Genomic DNA, 18994 nt, shown 5'->3' with positions numbered 1-18994 from the left:
AATATCAGATGAAGGAGGACAGAAGAAAACAGAGATAAGTATTTAGGAAGCTAAAAGGTAGAAGCAGTACCAAGAATAGATGGGTGTTGTAGATCACATGGTTAGCTGAGGGATGCATCAGTTGCATTTTGGTTGTTGCAATATAGAAAAAGGACCATATCATGAGAGATCAAAAAGCCCTTTCAGTGTCCTTTTCATACATTTTCTGTCATGTATTTTAATTGGACCATATGGCCTTAGTATGGTACTTTTCCAAAATAATATTGTGGTCATATCACACTTCCATCAGGGCATGAAAACATGGCTTTTCGCCCTGAAGTATTATCAACTTGCAATAAACACATTGCGAAAGACACTAAGGGATTTTTCAAATGAATTAAAAGAAAAACGCTCTTATAATTATTTGTTTAATGGTGCCTTTTGTGTTTAGTGTCATTATGAAGGGCTGCTTTGAATTATGTGAAGAAAAACAACAGATAAATAACAAATATGAGCAATCAAGATGCAAACTTTTGAAGAATGGGGATCAATTAAGTGTGGGGCATTAAAAACTGTAAGTAAAATAAATAGCCCTGTTTCAATTTTCTTCTAGTTTCCCTGAAGAAAAGACTCACAGTTGAAGGCTAATGTCATCAGAAAGTGCATTGCCTATTAGACACGTTTAGACATTAGCCGTCCTTTTATCGAACAAATGGACAAAACAACTCTGGTTAGACCAGTGCAGACAGATGATCAGTAAGCTCAGAATGTTTATTACAAGGATAAATAAAGATCCGCTCTCTGTTGGCACCAGTTCAACTTAATTGGCAGCCCTTTCATAGAGAAGCCCCTGCTGAGCTCTGCCTGAGCCTGCCTGAAACAGCTCCAAACGTGAGGCTGAAAGTGTTCGAAGGACTCCTCTGGCAGTCGCTCTCATTCCAGGTGGTCCATTACCAAGGACACAGGGAGAGTGAGAGGGTGCTGGAGGCAGAAAAGCAGGGTTGCTGCAGAGCCTCCACCCCCTGCTTGCCCTGCACCAACCAGACCATGAACTCTTTTAATTAGAGAGGATGCGGCCTCAGCACCTATCAGGCCCTGCTCACAGCTGCACACTCATCCATAATGCATGGCACAGGTTATGAAGCCCCTTTCTCAACACTCCCCTATTGAGAAGGCAAGGCGGCGCACAAACAAAAAATTCAACACGTAAAGAAATCAGCACAACTTGACTCACCAGGTGCGAAAGTGCTAAGTGGAGATTACTTTGTGACAATATGGCAAAAAGTTGATGGGAGGTAGGGATCTTTAGAATGACTTGTTTGTGGCAACAAGAGGTGCAAAGTGTTTGCATATGTCAATGTAGGGGGAGAGCATGGTGTGTGTGCATGATTTGTTAATGCTGGCTTGAGTAACAATGGGAGGAAGGCAAAATAGAAGGAGGAATGCCATACCTTTCACTACCTTATCCAGATAGTGAGCTTGGGAGATAAAAGACAGGACATATAAGGGAGGTTTGAACAGTGCCACTTCCATGACAAGACAGCAAGGCAAGGTGTTAGTTTACATTACAAAAGGTAAATAAAAAAAAAAAGAAAGAGTGCAGGCATGAAGAAAAATCATGCATTACAAGCAACACAACAAATCTGATCCAACACAGAGGGAGAGTGATATAGACCGAAAAAAAGACAAGGGGTTGGGGGATAAAAGAAATAACAAGAGAGTGAGAGAGAGAGAGTAAAAAAGTGATATGTTCAGAAAGAACATTTCAATCTGTCCCCATTTATCAACTGCCAGGATCGGCAGATTCTCTCTTGGGAGTATTTCAAAAGCAACGTGATTGATGCACATATTACCACCCTTAAATCTCTCAAGCAATATCGTACAGTAGGTCAGGATGTTCAACAAAATGCCCTTTTAATCTTGAAACACCTCTATAGACAATGAGGTCACCAGAGGCTTCTGCAATGGCAGGGCCAAATTGGACCTCCTGTTCTCCACAACATGGGGCTTGGGGCCAACGCAGAGCTCTCAATAATGAAAATTGATTTAAATTGAGATCTTTGGCTTCTTAATGGATGACACTGAGGAATATTCTTGTCAGGGGAGTGGGGATCTCAATATGGCACTTATAAAAGGTCCATCAATAATGTAAGGCCAGCATATAAAACATTCACAGAGTGCGTCAAGGCTCTGTACTCAAGCAGCTCTGCTCCAAGATTTGCATGAGAATACTGTGAGGTGAATGATCTTTATCCATTTGGATACGAAATAAAGGTTTCACCTATAATACTGGTATTCTCAACTTTTGTCACATCTCCCTTGTGACCTATGTGTGGGAATTGCTCACTTCTGTTCACTGACATGCTGTGGCATAGGGGGGAGAGGTGGCCATTGTTTTCTGACTTTCTCTCTGATGCTTGAGTGGTTGGATCATAGTATGACAATGAGTGAGCTACTATGCTCAGTGGCAAATGTCAACAAAGCGGTGGCTGGGTAGTTTAACCTAGATGAATGTGTCATATTTGATATGATTGCAACTTTTTTGCGTGTAAAATCAGTTCAACATTCAATAAATGTGGACTAAAAATATTTCCCTGTAGAAGATAGTGGAGTATAAGTATGAAAAAAGAACTGTATTCAAATAACTCAAGTAAAGTACCAATATCTCCAAGTTGTACTTGAAAGTACACTACTTGAGTACATGAATTCAGTTACTGTCCCACAAAAAAAACTACTAAATAAATAAAAATATATTTTAAAAAAAGGATAGAAGAGGAGAAAATTGATGCAACACAGAGAAAGACTGGAAAAGTTGCAATCTTGAAAAGCAGTCATCACATAGCATGTTCTCTGGATGGTTTCCTCTAGTGTTTAGAGGAGGTTTGACAGTTCGTGACATTAAATATCATGAAACTAAGTACATTAAAACACTCGTCTTAATGAGGTCAAGTTACACCTTAACACTGACACTGTCAAACTCCAGAACATCCATCACCATAACTCAAAAATATCTTTATGCTGTCCTTTTGGCAGTGGGATATTCAAACAAAGCAGAGCGGTCACGAACAGAGGTCAATTACAGCTTGCTTATGATAACAGCTGTTATTGTTGTTGCTAATCTTTACATTGTAATTACAAGATACTTTCAACAAGCTATTGTTGACAATGAGGAATGCCACCTCTAATGAAATTACAAACCCTAAAACTTAGTAGAAACTACATATGAAGTGTGGTGTACACTTTACAAAGTTCAGTTAGCTCCTTCTACCTTTGAACAACTTTCTCTGTGAAAGATTTTTAAACAAAAATAAAAAAGGCAACACTATCAACCCTTGAACCACTATGCTCAAGGATTATGAAATCCACTACAAAACAACAAATGAACAGAAATACATTTACCAATTCAATCTCAGACCAAACCTTTTTTAGGTTCCAGTGAATCTAGGTTTTCAAAAAAGCTCTTCAGGTTTCAAGTTTTTAAAAACATTACAGAAGAGCTATTAAGATATACTGTACTTCATTACTATAGAGCTCAGCGTGGTGGTTGACCTGCTCAGAGTAAAAAACAAGTCTGCATATGAAAATAATAGTAAATGTAAAGGGAGAAAAGAAAGAGATGAGGAAAAGGATGAGTAAAAATGAAAGGACACCTTAGCACATTCCCACATTAAAATGCATGAAGGCAAGCTTCAGATCCTTGAGTAAACCTGTTCATGCTTTACCGAGTTGCACAAATTCAATTAAGCATGCTTTTCCCTCTCTTCTCCAACTGGACCTTTCCCCTCACACTCAGCGTTTCATACACACGCAGACAGATGGACAGCCTATGCCTTTGTTGGCCCCCCAAACCCCTCCCAAACACTCAGACATAAACAGACAGTTTGAGTTCCCCACTATAGCCAAAACATCTTCCCATCCTACCAATAGTGCAGTGTTCTCCATTCCAACCCGGACTGCATTCACATTTTCCGTCCCTGCAAGTGCCATGTTCGTTGCAGCGAGGGTGACACGCCCTCTGGTCACACCCAGTGCCCATCCAGCCATCGTCACAGCGGCAGGTGCCCGACACACAAATGCCATGGCCACCACAGTCCGCTGCACAAATCTCTGTGGGAGACAGGGACATAGAAAAAGACAAAAAAGGATAGTGGGGGAAGACAGGCAAAAAGGAAGGAAGGGGGGGTGGAAGTGGGATGGAAAGGGAAGACAAGGCGGTGACGGGACAAGGCAACAAGGGTGAAGAAAAGACAAATCCAGGAGTTATTGTCAAGGAAAGGCAGCCACGCTCCACTACCTTGTCTGATGGCAGCTGAAAAGAAATGCCTGCACCTCATAAGGGGCAATCCTTTTTGACAATACAAATCTAATAAGTCCATTATAAAGAAAATACATGGATTGTGGCAGCCTTAGCAGATTTATTCTTCTCCTCGTCTCTTTTCCTCTTTGTAAATTTATCTCTTTCTGACACAAAGGGAGGCAAAGAGGAAAAAATACACAGCTTTTAATTCTTGTAAAATGGCCCTAATATAAGTGCTATCATTTTGATTAAACTGTTAAAGTTACTGTATTTTCTTTGGTTGTACATGCTGTGTTCAAAGCTTTGCAGCTTTACTATGGCCTACAGGCAGGTAGTAAGGCTCCACAGAATTATTCAGGGCAAATTCAAGAAAGGATTCAAGGCATAAGATGTCAATAGGAAGTTTTTATTCTACCTAAGTGCAGTGTACCAGAGGAAAAAGTACATTCATGTAATGAAGGATCCTGAGAGACAGAGCACCAGTAAAGCTCTGCTGGCGCTTTTGTGTGGCAGCTGAAAGACCTCCCTGACAGGCTGAGATAGAGCCTGGGACATTACACACGTCTCATGAACTCGAGGGAGAGTATGACAAGACGAAAGCTCAAAGAAATTAAACACTGACAGATTTATTATGAACCTCATTGAAATGTAAACCTCTTTATTAACTATTATGTATAAAAAAAGAGGCTTAGCAGTATGGACAATGAGGAACAACAGCCATGTATCCCTGGCTTATTAGCCAAGTCACCTAGGGGACCACATTGGAGGTAAAATCTTTTAATAAGTCAATTATTGCCTTTACAGTGCCAATTTTGTCATTGGGACAAATTAGATTTGAGTGGTATTTTGAGTCACAAACCATAACCTGACATTACCATTTAAAAAGCTTTTTCTTTTTTTAAAAATCACTCTCCCCAGGAAATTGTTAAACTATGCAAATGCCAATTTTACATCTGAATTTTGATTTAGAGGTACAGTTTGCTAGCAGCATTTGAATTAGTGCCCCTAATGACATCTTAAATACACAAAAACAACAACAAAAAGCATTACACATGCAAACAGAATATCAGATAAAGATTTAGTTACTGCTCATCTATCATTTTGTAATAATTGTTAATTATGGAACTATGCCTTCTATATCCCCTAAAGACAATATTAGTATAATTAAATAGGTGGATCTAATAAACATAATAAACATCTTGAGTGATCTCATTAGCACTTAAGTTGAAAAAAAACCTAAAAAAAAAACCCTGACTGTTCCTTTCTCAGAATTATTAGAACGCACACTGGTCAGAGCAAACAGACTCAAACTGACTGTGAGACCACTGTTAACTTGGAACAAAGGAGAAACCTTTAACGTGATAAAGATGCAATTACAGCCTGCAGGCAAACCCTCATTATCCGTGGCCAGAGGAGTCCACAGTGAGAAATACCCCATCCCCATGATGGCCGTTACCATTTACACTAAAGGGCCGTGTAAACAAACTTTCCTCTGGGTGAGAGAATGGCAAAAATGGCATAAAAACACACATATTAAAGGACATAAAACCTCAGGCATTGTTTTATGGCTTGTAACAGCATTACTACCAACTGTGCACACCCAGGTTGTACCATTCCAAAGCCACATGAGAAAATGAGTTTGTGACCCAAAAGTATCGGGGAGGGGGGGATAAAGAATCTTAAAAAATATATTGAAAGCTTTCCATCTTATTCCCCCCCCCCAGCCTGAAAGGTTATAAGCTACAAGCTGTACTAGCCCACCACCAAGCTTAGTGTTATATTAGACCACAGAAAGCTCTACAATGAACAGGATAAAGACGGATAAAGAGCCAACTCATCATCATTTACAGAGCTCTTTTTCTGTGAGGCAAACCCAGACTAACTGCCCATTTCCCTCAAAATCCCTGGGATTACCTAATAGGTCATCGTGTCTGCTTGGAATATAAAGTGATTCATGGATCCAAGAGACTGCTGGACTAAAACTCAATTCAGAGATATTTTGTGAGATTACAAATTATGGCTAGTGCTGTACATTACAGCTGGGTAATAACATGGTAACAATGTGGTAATAATTTTATAATAAAGAGGTCATTGTTACAGTAAGTAGTGCCATGTAATTAGTAAAGTAATAATTTCCATTTAATTTCATGGTTACATTAAATTAACAGATTCTGTCTTTGTATCCAAATCCTCCATTCATGTTATGTAAAGCAAATAACGGGGAATAACATTGATAGCAGCCTGTAATATTGTGAAAACATCAACCTACAGTATATATATATATATATATATATATATATATATATATATATATATATTAACTATTTCTAATGTTACAATATTACCATTTTTAACAAATCCAAATATTGCACTGAGTTTAACCCTTAACACAGCAATAAGATGACAATACAGTGTCATCAGCATATGTATGTGTGTGCTGCTGCTAGATGGTGGTGGACTGTTCCCGGGGAAAAAACCCAGACCCCCGGTCGCATTAAAATGCCTCATCGCCGCGTGTAAACTGGGAGCCATAGAGAGTGTTGTCTCCAGGCAGGTTTAACGGAAAATAACGGGCAGGATGTTACAAGTTTTAACTAAGCACCAATTCCTGAGGCACGCCCTTTGAAACACTAAGGGAGCTAGAAGTGAAACTTTCCACCCGCACACACTGAGATCTGCCTGACAGATAGTTATCAAACCAACAGACAGTATGCTCTGACAGTCCGATACAAATATGTTAAATTACCCTTATTATCAAACTATTACCATGTTATTACTGGGCTGTAATGTGAAGTGCTACCAAATTGGGCAGTCTTAAATAAAGCAGCTTGAATCTGCAACTGTATCAGCCTCTACAAAAGCAGAGCTGATGTCCTCTTTATGATTACATCAGAGGCCTGTTCAAACTCAGCTGACTGAAGGTTTAATGTGCTAGAGAATAATCATAAAAAATGAACACAGTCTCATTGGAGCGTTTATATGTGTGAAAAATTGTGAAATTCTTCAGCTGGCAACGGTAATAAGAGAAAAAAAGAATCTTGAACTTTTTGCAAGTAAGGTATGTTAGATATTTATATTTGACAGCTCTTTAACATTCCACTGAGTTCACTGAGGTTTTTCAGTAAAGTACTCGCTAAATGTGAGCTGGCTGCCGTCTGTCAGAGCTGCACCTAAATTGTATTGTATATATTGTATACACAAAGGTATTTTCAAGCTGTAAAAGTGTATCTTATGCTCAACCAACTCTTGACTACCAAGAGAGAACATTCCCCTTGGACAAAATGAACACAACAGGAACAATCCTCCGGGGCAGAAAAAGCTATCATCAGCTGTGAGCATTTTGCCAATATGGAGAAAGCCAGAACCCAGGAAGGAGTTTTAACTTGCATTAGATCATGCCTCTGACAATCTCCCTGCTATGCATGCTTCCATCTGTCCTTTGGCTGCCAGCAAACCATGTGGAGTTTGAGGATGAAACCATTCGTAAAAATAAATGAATAAATAAATAGAGCAAAATCAACTAAGTTTGATTAATAGCTGTGGACCTCCAGTTAGTCCATTCAATGACTCATGTGCATAATTGAGGCTTTTATGAGCCATTTTCTTTAACCACAATCAGTTCACTTCTGTGAGGAGCCTCCCAGTTATCAAGTTATTTTGAATCAAACAGTGAAATAGTGAAATACATTTCATCAGAGATTAACTGACAGATAATTCATTACATGATATGGGGTTTATTGTGAGGCATTAAAATTAAATTGTAATTATTGAAGGTTAAGAAATGATACAAGACAGTGTAAAATATTTTCTGATTGTGATGACTTTTTTCGGTAGTCAAGAACTGATGTGTTAGAGAGATTACATAACTGAGAAGTATGGTATGACTGAGGTATTTATCTGACTCTGGCCATGATAAAAGGTCACGTCACGTCCGAAGTTTTCATAAAATGCTTTATTTGTTTTCATAAAATGCTTTATTTATATGCCTTCCCTTATACAGTACAATGATCATCTATCTTTAAGAAGCTGCTACATTCCCAAGTAGATTAGACAATGGTCTAAATACTTGAAACAGCAAAAAATTAAAAAGTAAAAATCCTTTGCCAATTTAATTAAACCTATTGAATATTTACTGTGAATTACTTTTTTCTATTTGGTAATCGGAGCTAAATCAACAGTGATCTGTAAAAGGGAGTTAGGTCACTCTTTACTCTCATCTGAGGGAAGTACTGACCTGTAGAGCAGTCATGGCCCGTCCAGTTGGGATCACAGCTGCAGGTTCCCGCGTCTGCCAGGAAAGCTCCATGTCCTGAGCACTGGTCCATGCAGGAGGCCCTGGGGCTCTCACATCCTGGCCCGCCCCAGCCCACAAAGCAGTGGCATTCTCCCTGGACACATACCCCTCGGCCTGAGCATGTTGGGTCCAGGCAGTCCACTAAAAGGGTTCCAAAGAAACAGTCAGACACAGCAGTCACCTGCTGTTTCCCTCTTTTAGAGGCACCCTGGCATCTCTATTTGAGCTTGAGTAGAGTGACATCTGCAGTGGGCCGCAGCTCAGCTGCAATTGCAACTGGCGTAACGCAGGTATAATGAATGTAGGACATAAGGAGGCCCACTTCTTCTAAAACAGAAAGATTTACAGTCAATCTAATTAAATGGCACTGGGGCTTATGATACAAAACTACAGATACTGCCCATGCTCATGCTGACACGCTCCCATCACCTCATAATGAAAGTTCCTCCCAAAGAGGGAAGGTGCCTCAATAGGAGCATGTTTCTCTAAAATGAAAACCAAAATCCACATTACCAGAATGTAAAGGAGAAAAGGGGGTTAAATAAGGAAAAGCCTGAGGCAACAGCTCGATTTCCTAGGCATACTCAATTCTAGTTTACAGTCTATATGAAGATCACTGTGACTGAGGAAACCTTGCACTGGCTTCCCTCTGCTGCATCTTATTTTGCCTTCAGTTAAATTAGTTTGCAAATATCAAATTAATACCTGTTTCTATAGCATCTCTTCTCTTGATATCTTGTTAAATGATTGTTCACATTGTAAAGCACACAAGTTTTGGGAGCATACCATCAAAATAATAGCATCCTTTCTACCAGACAATGTCTGCATGGTACACACAGATGGCAAATGGGCCTCAAGCAGGAGCAATGTCTAGCCACTGAGCAGCAGCAGGGCGATCCATGGCAGCTCCCCTTTACCATGACATAAATACGTATAAAGGCCGTCATAGTAAGACAAACAGGATCTCTCGCCTCTTAGCAGATGGTTTGGGCACAAGGCACAAGGATCAGAGGCTAACTGACAAAAAACTCTCTCCTGGCAATTAATCATTGTGGCTGAAGGTCGCACGGAAGAAAGGTAAAAATGTTAAAGGGCCCTTGTCCACATTCCCCTCCACTCCTTATGGCTAACACTCCACCTAAAATAGAATGGGGGCCTATGGATGTCACAAACCCCCATTTATCAAACTCCCAGGGTTCATTTTTCATCTTGAAATGAGAGCCTTCAAGAGCTGGCAAACACAATGGCTCCTTCAATCTTATCTAGTCTAGCCTTATCCGACATCGTGAATGTGGAGTTCCTAATGGATTAACATCAGACTTTGTGTCTGAATTTCCGGGAAATGAATTGACTGTTTCGATTAACGTAATGCATTATGTCCATGATTTATACAGGAAAAGTCACCTAGGATGCATATTCTGAAGTGTTATGGCTATAACTATCTTCATAAAGAATGTCCGGTCTATACTACTGGATAGACTGTTAAATAAGCCGTACCAACTCAATAGCCATTCCTATTATGAGTATACGATTAAAATGTCAGGCACTAACAAGCTAAGATGGTGGTTACAACATACATATTGAGTAGGACTTTATATGTTTAGGATACACAGCCATGACTTATGAAAACAATCACCTTCTTCACAGTTTTCCCCTTTGTATCCTGGGTTGCAGATACAGGTTCCCACGATACAGGTCCCATGGCTACTGCATGTGATGTCAATGCACTGGTTGGTGGGAATGTCACACTCCGAGCCCTTCCAGCCGCTGTGACACATGCAGCGACCTTTAAGGTATTGACCATTCCCACTGCACAGCACTGGACAGGCAGCTTTGAAAAGAGCAGACAGCATACATCAATTTGAATGGACCCCTCCAACCATAGCTTCAAAGAATAGTGAGTGTGTGCTAAAGCGTCGATCTGACAATGAGCTTCTGATCAACATGTTAAAAAGGTTTCCTTTCCGGTCTACAATAAGCAGCACACATTACTGCACTCTGGCATACGGTGCAGATGTGAGCCAAATCTGACAAAACCAAACAACAAATATCAAATTCAACACAATGGCTGTTGAAAATAAAAATAAAAAGCACATGAATAAAAAGTGTCAATTATGGTGCTGCTCAACACACGAGCAACAGATGGCACAATGTGTAAAGATGTGACCAAAACAAACTACTATCACTCACACATTGTCTAAAGTTGTTAATTTGGCGCAAAGATCTATACAGACTTTGTTTCAATAATTGAAACACAATGATTCAATACCAGCCCTATAATTTAAAGCCCTTTCTCTATACAGTTATTCAAGAGTTCTTTCATTTTAAACACAACATGCTATTAGGAGAAAATGAGAAAAATCATCTGGAGCAGAACTACCTAATTAAATACTACAACAAATCTTAAGTACAGTAAAAAGTAATTGTAAGATTAAAATTGCTTCGTTCTGGTCACGCAGTGAATATAATTTGGTCGGCACCCTAAAACGTTATGTATGAATGATGTAGATCAATAAAGACGTTATGACTGAGGGAGTGACTCACCTCGCCCACAGTCAGGTCCCTTGAATCCTAAGAAGCAGTGGCATGTTCCAGCAACACAGTCACCATTCCCAAAGCAGTTACTGGGACAGTCATCTATAGAATCTGCAAGAGAGGAATCGGGGGCTTTTCTGAATAATGTGGTTTGAAAAACATTTTTCCTCCCACTTCTTTTCTTTAGAGTGATTATCTTTGCTAATGACAGTGATAAGCACAAGCTCCAATCCTGTCAACATTTCTATTTCACAGCAAAACATTTTTGTGTGTTAATAATGTTTCTCCCAAATGATGAAATTGACTAAAAGAGTAAACATTTTCTGATCATCTGGGCTTCAAACAAAAGTCACAAAGCAAATAAATTCTCTGAATCTCCGGATGCACTAGATGTGATAAGTGACATGCATCATTTAACAAACATAATTTGATGCTTTCATGGTACACTGCAAGCAGGCGATTTGAGGCGTCAGCAACACTAAAACCAGCCTTTCCCCACTTCCATGGGTAATGTCACTGTATCATGTGTTCTTTTATGGTGTGATTTTCAGTCTGCTATAGGTAATGGCAGAACCAATGAGTGGGCCCAGCAGTCTGCTTTGTGCTCCTGTTTTGTCTATTCATCACAATGAACACAAGCTGAATTATCTGAAGTCTATATATATACTTTGTGCTGCATTGGTATCACAATTTCAATTATAAATGGGAAATAAATTAAAATAAGCTTTCAGTTTCCATTACCAAAATCAAAAGAGGGATCAGCAAGTCCCCCCTTATAGTAAATAAATGATTTAAAATTGATGATACACTACCCCCCAAAAATGGCAGTTATATCACACTTGAACCATGTATCTTATTTAAAAATAAGGATGACAGTATTCACAAACCTGTAGTTGAATAAAATACATCAAATTGAATTGTATTATGACATTCTATCATGACACCCCTATATATATATATATGAATATTTTTTCTGCCATCTAGTTTTTTTGTTTTGTGAATAGCAAAAGCGATAGTCATTAATAGTGTTAAATGTCCTTTGGTGGGCCAAAGTAGCATGTTTTTTTATGTGTTCTTTCATTACTGTATATTATTATGTTATCAATTGGGTCTTTGAAAACAACCTCTTCACCAGGGCTGTTGGAAAAAAAACATGTTTTAACTAAATGAAACAATGAAAATTGAACTGGAATTTACAAAAGGTACCATGGTACCCTGTCTACATGGATTTGGGCTGAAATCAAATAGTGTGTGGTTTTATCACAGCCCCACAGACATCCCCTTTGATCCAGAGAGCATTTTCTACATAGTCACTGGTGCCTCACCATGTGCACAGAAGAGACATTATAAAAAGTTGTAAGAAACAATGCTGTATTGTCTTTTAGCATGTCAATGGGAACAATAAAAGCAGTAGCTTATGGGACAATTGCAACTGAAAAAGATGGCCCTTATATAGAAATGATTTTAGTGTGATAAGACCACCTGTCAGAAACATTATTTAAAGCTCCTTTTTTTGTTATTAGCCCCCTCCTCATCTTTCACATTCTTGGAATATTATATGTTAATAAACTTGTTAAGAAAGAGAGAGAAGTCTCTCTCCTTTTGTAGAACCCCTTGTGGAAGTTAAACTGTATTTAGACTTCAGTGTTTATGTACTGTATGCACTGCAGTAGTTGTGATTGAAGTTACCTTGACTCCTATTGATTGTGTAGCTTCTTAACTGTATTTCTCTTTGTTAGAGAGCAGTTACGTGTGATGCAAACTATCAACACAACCCTTTCCATCATTCTCTCTATTGATCCTTCTAACTAAATCAAATACATTGGAAAAATAATTATTTTCACTACCATGTTCTGACACTCACTTTTATTAGAAATAAGAGTGACCACTGAGGCACTTGACAGACACGACACTCACTGAATTAAGCCTGAAATGGTGCTGAAAAATATTCAATCTTGTCCATTGCCTTCAGGCAGCAGAGGCTCTGAGGCAAAACTTACTGAACAAAGAATCTCTTGTGTTCCAAAAAGGGCTAGAAATTTGAGCCATGGATTCAGCTTCCCTTTACTCTAGAGAGTCAATCATCACTGAGGATGCAATGCAAGACAGAGAGAGAAGACAAAGAGAGAGAAAGAGAGAGAGAGAGGCAGATCAGAAATCCATTGAAAAGAGATGGGGGTAGGCAGTGAGCAGAGAAATGCTGATGTTTTCTGTGCTGCAGGCTTGCCTTTGCCATGTTGGGTTAGTGAGGGGATGCAGGGGAGACTATCCTCCAGGGTGGTGGAGGAAAATCGGCATTTTGGTGGGGTTCTGATGGATTTCAACATGAACATCTACCTCCAGTAGGAGGCCTGGGCTTTTTTGCTTAAAGCTAAACCAGCAGTGCATGTGTGTGTGGCCATTAGAAATTCCTCCCAGAAGTACAATTATGCAGGAGAGATTCCTGGCATCATTCCTGCAGCTCATGTATATGGGGGGTAAATACATTTGCAGGGTTTTAATCAAGTGCTCGCCAACGAAGGTACTGAAAGATCTAACTTAAACTGCAATCCACTGACATACTGACATGTTAATGGGGCAGGCATTCTACATTAATGTGCCCGTAATTAAGGTTATCTTTATCTATCATAAAGTATATCTTTGGTGAACAACAAACCATCAAATTGAACATAATTAATTGAGTAATCGTGAACTGCAGTGCACCCGTTCTAAATGCTGACGCAGTTTAGTAGACTACGCACTTCCAATGTCTATTGGCTGTGTTTCCTCTGAGAGCAGAGAGGGAAGGCCATGAATATGTCTCTTAGCCACATACTCGACATAGGCCAACGCATAAATCACGGATTCAAGCAGAGCTTCATTGAAATTCATTACCCTTTCACATCAGGGGAGCTAACTATTGTGTGAGTCTCTCCAGTCAGTAAGGACCGAGTAGTGTGCAGTAGGCAGGTTTAATCAGCGCCTTGCCATGCTCTCAGAGGATCCTCAGAACCTTTGAATGTCGGGTGGTTGTGTACAGAGAGAACCTCTGCTATACAGTGAGACAGGATATAGAGTAAGACATTGGTTTGATTCCTTTAGCTCTGCTCTCCTGTATAGGAAGCATGTCTGGGTTGAAGCATGTCTGGCACCAGGCAGCAGGGACAAATGGCTTCATGCTCCAGAGGGCTGTGATACAAAACATTCAGTGGGACACATTTCACATTGCCATGGAGCCACCGCCAAGTAATGAGGAGAAGCCCAGATTAAAGACAGGGACACTCTATCCCACCAGATATATTATGGCATGGCTATGTGCAACAAGCAAACCTTTCATTTAATTCATGTGAGGAGCACAAGGAGCCTCACTCACGGTAAAATAAGACATATTTTTTTCCTACCAACACTGTCAGAAATGCTAACATAATTTTTCTGTTAGTGTCTTATAAACAATGCTGCTTGTGTCTCTCGGTGCGCCTGTTCTAGATATTGTTCACATATATTTCTATGCCAGGGCTGCTCTATTTGAAGGTCAACTCTATCCCTCCACAGCTCAATACAATTCAGGCAGTTGGTGAGATTCAATTTCTGCTGAAGGGCACTTAACCGGTGACCCATTTTAGAAAGGGCCCCTCTGCCTCCCTCTGAGCTCCTGTGGGCAGATCAGCTCTGATAGAAACGAACAGAGGCAGAATTCTAGCTCTGACTAACGCTGCCCCACCCCATCTGTTGCACAGAATACCTTATCCTGTTGGGTTTCTTTCTGACACAAACCACAGGAGGCCTTCATGCACACCCAGTCAAGACGAAATAAGCAAAAGTAAACATGTTTCCTGGCTTCACCTCCATGTGTCATATCATATATTAAGTATTGAATTACAGCTGTTGTTGGCACAGCAAGGGGGGCATCTCTTGCCTGTCTCCACTTATTGTTACATTGGTGTTGAGGACAGCTTCTCATCGATCTGCTGCCTGGCACAGCCTCTGTCACAGATGGACTCTGGCCCAGGAGCTTTTAATTAAAGAGCATGTGAGAACAGCTCCCAGCTGCCATCCCTGTGAAAGTCGACACCTCGGGCCCTCTCACACCTTGCTTGATACAGTAGTGCCAATCAAAGGTGCTTTAGGGAAAACAAAGAGGACAGTACAAAACGGAATCACCTCCGCAAAGAAGGACGTATGTCTGAAACACAGCTGCGTGCCACTTACAGTGAGTCAGAGGAGAGAAATATCTTCCCAACTTTGATTTATGGAAAGTAGATGGAAATTGAAGAAAATCATGATCAAAAATGGCACTAGCAGGAGAGTACAATCATACTTTGAATTGTATGCAAATGGTTCCCAGAAGCTGGACCCCTGATTCGCACGGAAGACACTCAGGCTAATGAGGATATTATGATCTATCAATGCCCTACTCAGGGGCATGGCAGGATAGCACTGATGTCCTGATTTTTGTAATATTCAACTTCACTGTGATTAACCTGCACTTTCCTTGGCTACTGAAATTTGCCAAAAACTGCCTCTGACTCATGCCCCAAGTCTGGGCTGTTTGCTGTGGAGGGCTGCTGGTTGGTATTATAGGGATTATGTGGATTGCTATTACAGGTTTCAGCAGCAGGTCATGCCCAGGGTACTCACCTATGGCGGTGGTAAGGAAGGAGACAGTTTCACTCTCCTTCCCGTCATTGTAGATGGCCAGGTGCCAGATGCCTGAATCCATGTACTGGATAAAGCCTGTGTCGTGTGTGGTGATGGGTACCAAGCTCCGCTGCATAGCCACAGGCCCCTCCAGACCATGGATGTCCTGGGCAAGGAGCCGCCGCCCATCCAAAAGCTCCACAAAGTCAAACTGCAGACGGACACACAGAAAGTGAGAAAGACTGATAGATGGACCGCAGACACGCCATTAGAGTGACACATGAGACTTGAGTGCTTTCAGACCCTCTTTATAGCAGAGCATCATTTGGTCTGCATGAATAACTCATCATTCCAGACAAGCTTGGGTAAGTCTTGGATGGTCTGGGATAATTTCTTGATCCACATATATTTTATGAAAACCTTGTTTAAAACTATTAAAGTGAGAAAAGGGAATGTGGGCGAGAAAAAAAAATGTTACCGAGTAACATCTGCAACGATTTGCTTCTTATCAGTAGTGATTCAATGAATACCAATGAGACGGCATTTCATTTTCATCTGCATAAGGAAGGGAATCTTGACTCATCTGCCACTCTATGTGTAATCAAACATAACATGAAAACTCCACTAGGTTATTTTCTTTGAAGTAAAAAAAGAAAAAACATGAGATTTTGACTGCAAAATAAATCACATTTGACATTAATGCAAACAAAAATCATGGTATGAGCAATTTGTTGATCTACAGTTACATTTAGAGCAGAAATCTAAACTCTGTGAACCAAGCAGTCACATATGATTAATAGCATGATATATCTGATTCTGTGCTGCACATAGATAGGGAATTAGTGTAAAGAAAAATCTTCCTTTCTTGGGTTCTAAGCTCTGTATCTTTGTGTGATTCATTGACGATATTGAACCTGAAAGAAATTTGCCATAAATCCTTTCTGCAGAAAAGAGAATGATTCATAATACAATAGAGAGATTTATGAATTGGTTTGTATTCATGAAACGCTCCTACATGGTTAGATACATTTTTTTAAACAATAGCCCAATTTATATTCTATGGTAGAGGAAGAATCCGCTGAATCCTTATACTATGCAGACTCACATTTACAATTTACTATTTGTCTTTTGCAAACAAGACATCATGATGATACTGTTACAGAAAACACTGATATATAACTAACAAGATTTAAAAACTCTCCTTTCACATAACTGATAAGCACAATAAAATACCTGTAGTAACAAATGAATGAGTGTCAGTGACGTTCAAATATTTCCCACCTGTGTGTGTGACGGAGGTAGGCCTCTCCTTCCATAGATTCCCACTAAGGCATCTTTGCTCAGGGACACATTAAACTTCAGGTACATGGGATGATCTATGAAAACCTGGGACCTCCAGAAGATGCCAGGAGGAATCTGCTGCGCGACCTTGCGCCCCACGTCAATCTCCCCCATATCTATATAGCTGTCATCTGGGAACAAGCTGTCCAATTTGCCTGCATTGGACACAAAGTAAATCGGTCAAAGAGATCACGCCATTAATCCAGTATTTGCAGGGCAGAGGGAGTCAGTCTGCTGAGGCATGATAGTCTGGCCATATCACAGATATTCAATCACATCCCTGACAGCCAGAGGAAAAAAAAATATTATGGATGACCCCTCTGACCATTGCCAGCAATTCCAGTCCCAATTTCAGTGGGAGAGAGCACAGAACTTAGAATAATCTAATTGGACATCAGTCTGGTGCTCTAACGCAATTCTAGTTCTATCCTGAAGTGTTTTGTGTTGATTCTTCTGAAATGGAAAATAAATATGGGCTTATACCTGGTAGCATTGATTATTTCAAAGCATTAACAGCTAGTCATTAGACTTTGGATCAAATTTTGGACATGTTGTTGAAGCTGCTGGCTCAAACATGTTAAGTCTGTTGATTTTTATGATCTGTATACATTTCATAAATCTTGTTCATCAAGAATCAAGGTTGAATATATGGATTGCAAATGGTATAACAAATACTTAAAAAACACAACTGCTTCAATACTGTGATAAAATGCAGTTGTAATTCAAGTAAAAGTAATAAAGTGAAAATTGTAATTTTAGTAATACTAGTACCCGCTCAGGTACTAGCACATCCACAGCCAAAGATTGTCCATATGTTCCATAATACACCTTATATTGGACTCAGTGGAAATGGCAACATCTGTTTGCCCATGTAGATGAGCTAATTCAGCGCTGATGTCTACTAAAGCAGACGTCCATACAAACCACCCACAGGACTTGGTGGCAGACACCGCTTTAGGTTACACGTGCTACGGCAGATGGCAGTGTTCTCAAAAGTCCATCAGTGGCAATTGGTGGTTTTATCAAAGTAGACAGGACACAATCCCTTTCTCCCAGATCTGGGCTTTACATAATGCTACAAAACACAGGCTCTTTTTCCACGTGTTGAGGTGTGTTTATATTTATGCAGCATATTAATGGTGTACTCATCAGACTGTTTAAATAAATCATAAGCTGAGAACAGTGATAATGGGCCTGACAGTTAAATAAATGGTTGTCGTTCTGCAAGCTTAACTACAACATAATGCTTTGATGGAAAGAAAAGATTCAAAAAGTAGCCTGAATTTCAACACAGTACTCATCTGCATCACCTTGATAAAACATTAGATAGCTCATCATTGTTTCTGGTGACAGCCCTGCAGAATGAGACTTATTTAGAAAACTGTGGCTATTGATTTCCTATCAACAACGGCTGCCATGCAGGGTCTAAGCTCAGCCGTCCTCATGCCTGTTGTTAGCTAAACACACTTTCTGCTGTCTGGTAAATGAAAAAGACAACTCCTGGATTCATCTATATGGTAATGACCCCATCTTCTACCTATTGTAGTCTGCCAGTGGCAAATCACATGGGTAAATCTGTGCCCATTTGTTCGAGAATGGAACAGAGCAAACTTTCCTCGAGTTGAGCAGTTGGTACCGAGGGGTGAGCACATGCTTTCTTTGGCTGCCAGAAAAGGCAGCCCAGACTAAGAGATGAAAGGATCACATCCGTTCTGAAGAGGACAGAGTGGCTAATCCCCCTCCAGCCCCTGGATACTCAGTCCCTTAAGCTGCCCCATTTTCTCCCTCCAGGAACAAATAACACTTTCCCACTTACAACAACTTTCATAGGATTACAATGCAGATCTCTTCGCATACCATGGAGACAAGTTAACACAATGTGAAACTGGATGACAAAATAATAACAAACTTGCTTGAGCTCCAAAATGTCA

General features: G+C 40.1%; 1 protein-coding gene across 2 annotated transcripts in view; it reads right to left on the bottom strand.

Annotated features, from left to right (window-relative positions):
* Positions 1 to 18994, bottom strand: part of tenm4 (teneurin transmembrane protein 4) — a gene marked incomplete at its 5' end in the record, with an annotated part of 123777 nt that overhangs the window by 52303 nt on the left and 52480 nt on the right. The window contains 7 exons of one of the 2 annotated variants that reach the window (XM_083914596.1): positions 1431 to 1457; positions 3901 to 4086; positions 8511 to 8711; positions 10207 to 10401; positions 11115 to 11216; positions 15723 to 15933; positions 17004 to 17218. In XM_083914596.1, the coding sequence (XP_083770722.1) occupies positions 1431 to 1457; positions 3901 to 4086; positions 8511 to 8711; positions 10207 to 10401; positions 11115 to 11216; positions 15723 to 15933; positions 17004 to 17218 (1137 nt within the window). The remainder of the gene's footprint in view (positions 1 to 1430; positions 1458 to 3900; positions 4087 to 8510; positions 8712 to 10206; positions 10402 to 11114; positions 11217 to 15722; positions 15934 to 17003; positions 17219 to 18994) is intronic. The other variant, XM_083914595.1, reaches the window with a different exon arrangement.

This window comes from Echiichthys vipera, assembly GCF_963691815.1.
Source record: "Echiichthys vipera genome assembly, chromosome: 5".
Lineage (NCBI taxonomy): Eukaryota > Metazoa > Chordata > Actinopteri > Perciformes > Trachinidae > Echiichthys > Echiichthys vipera.
The sequence above is the reverse complement of the archived record's forward strand: the minus strand, read 5'-3'. Positions and strand labels throughout refer to the sequence as shown.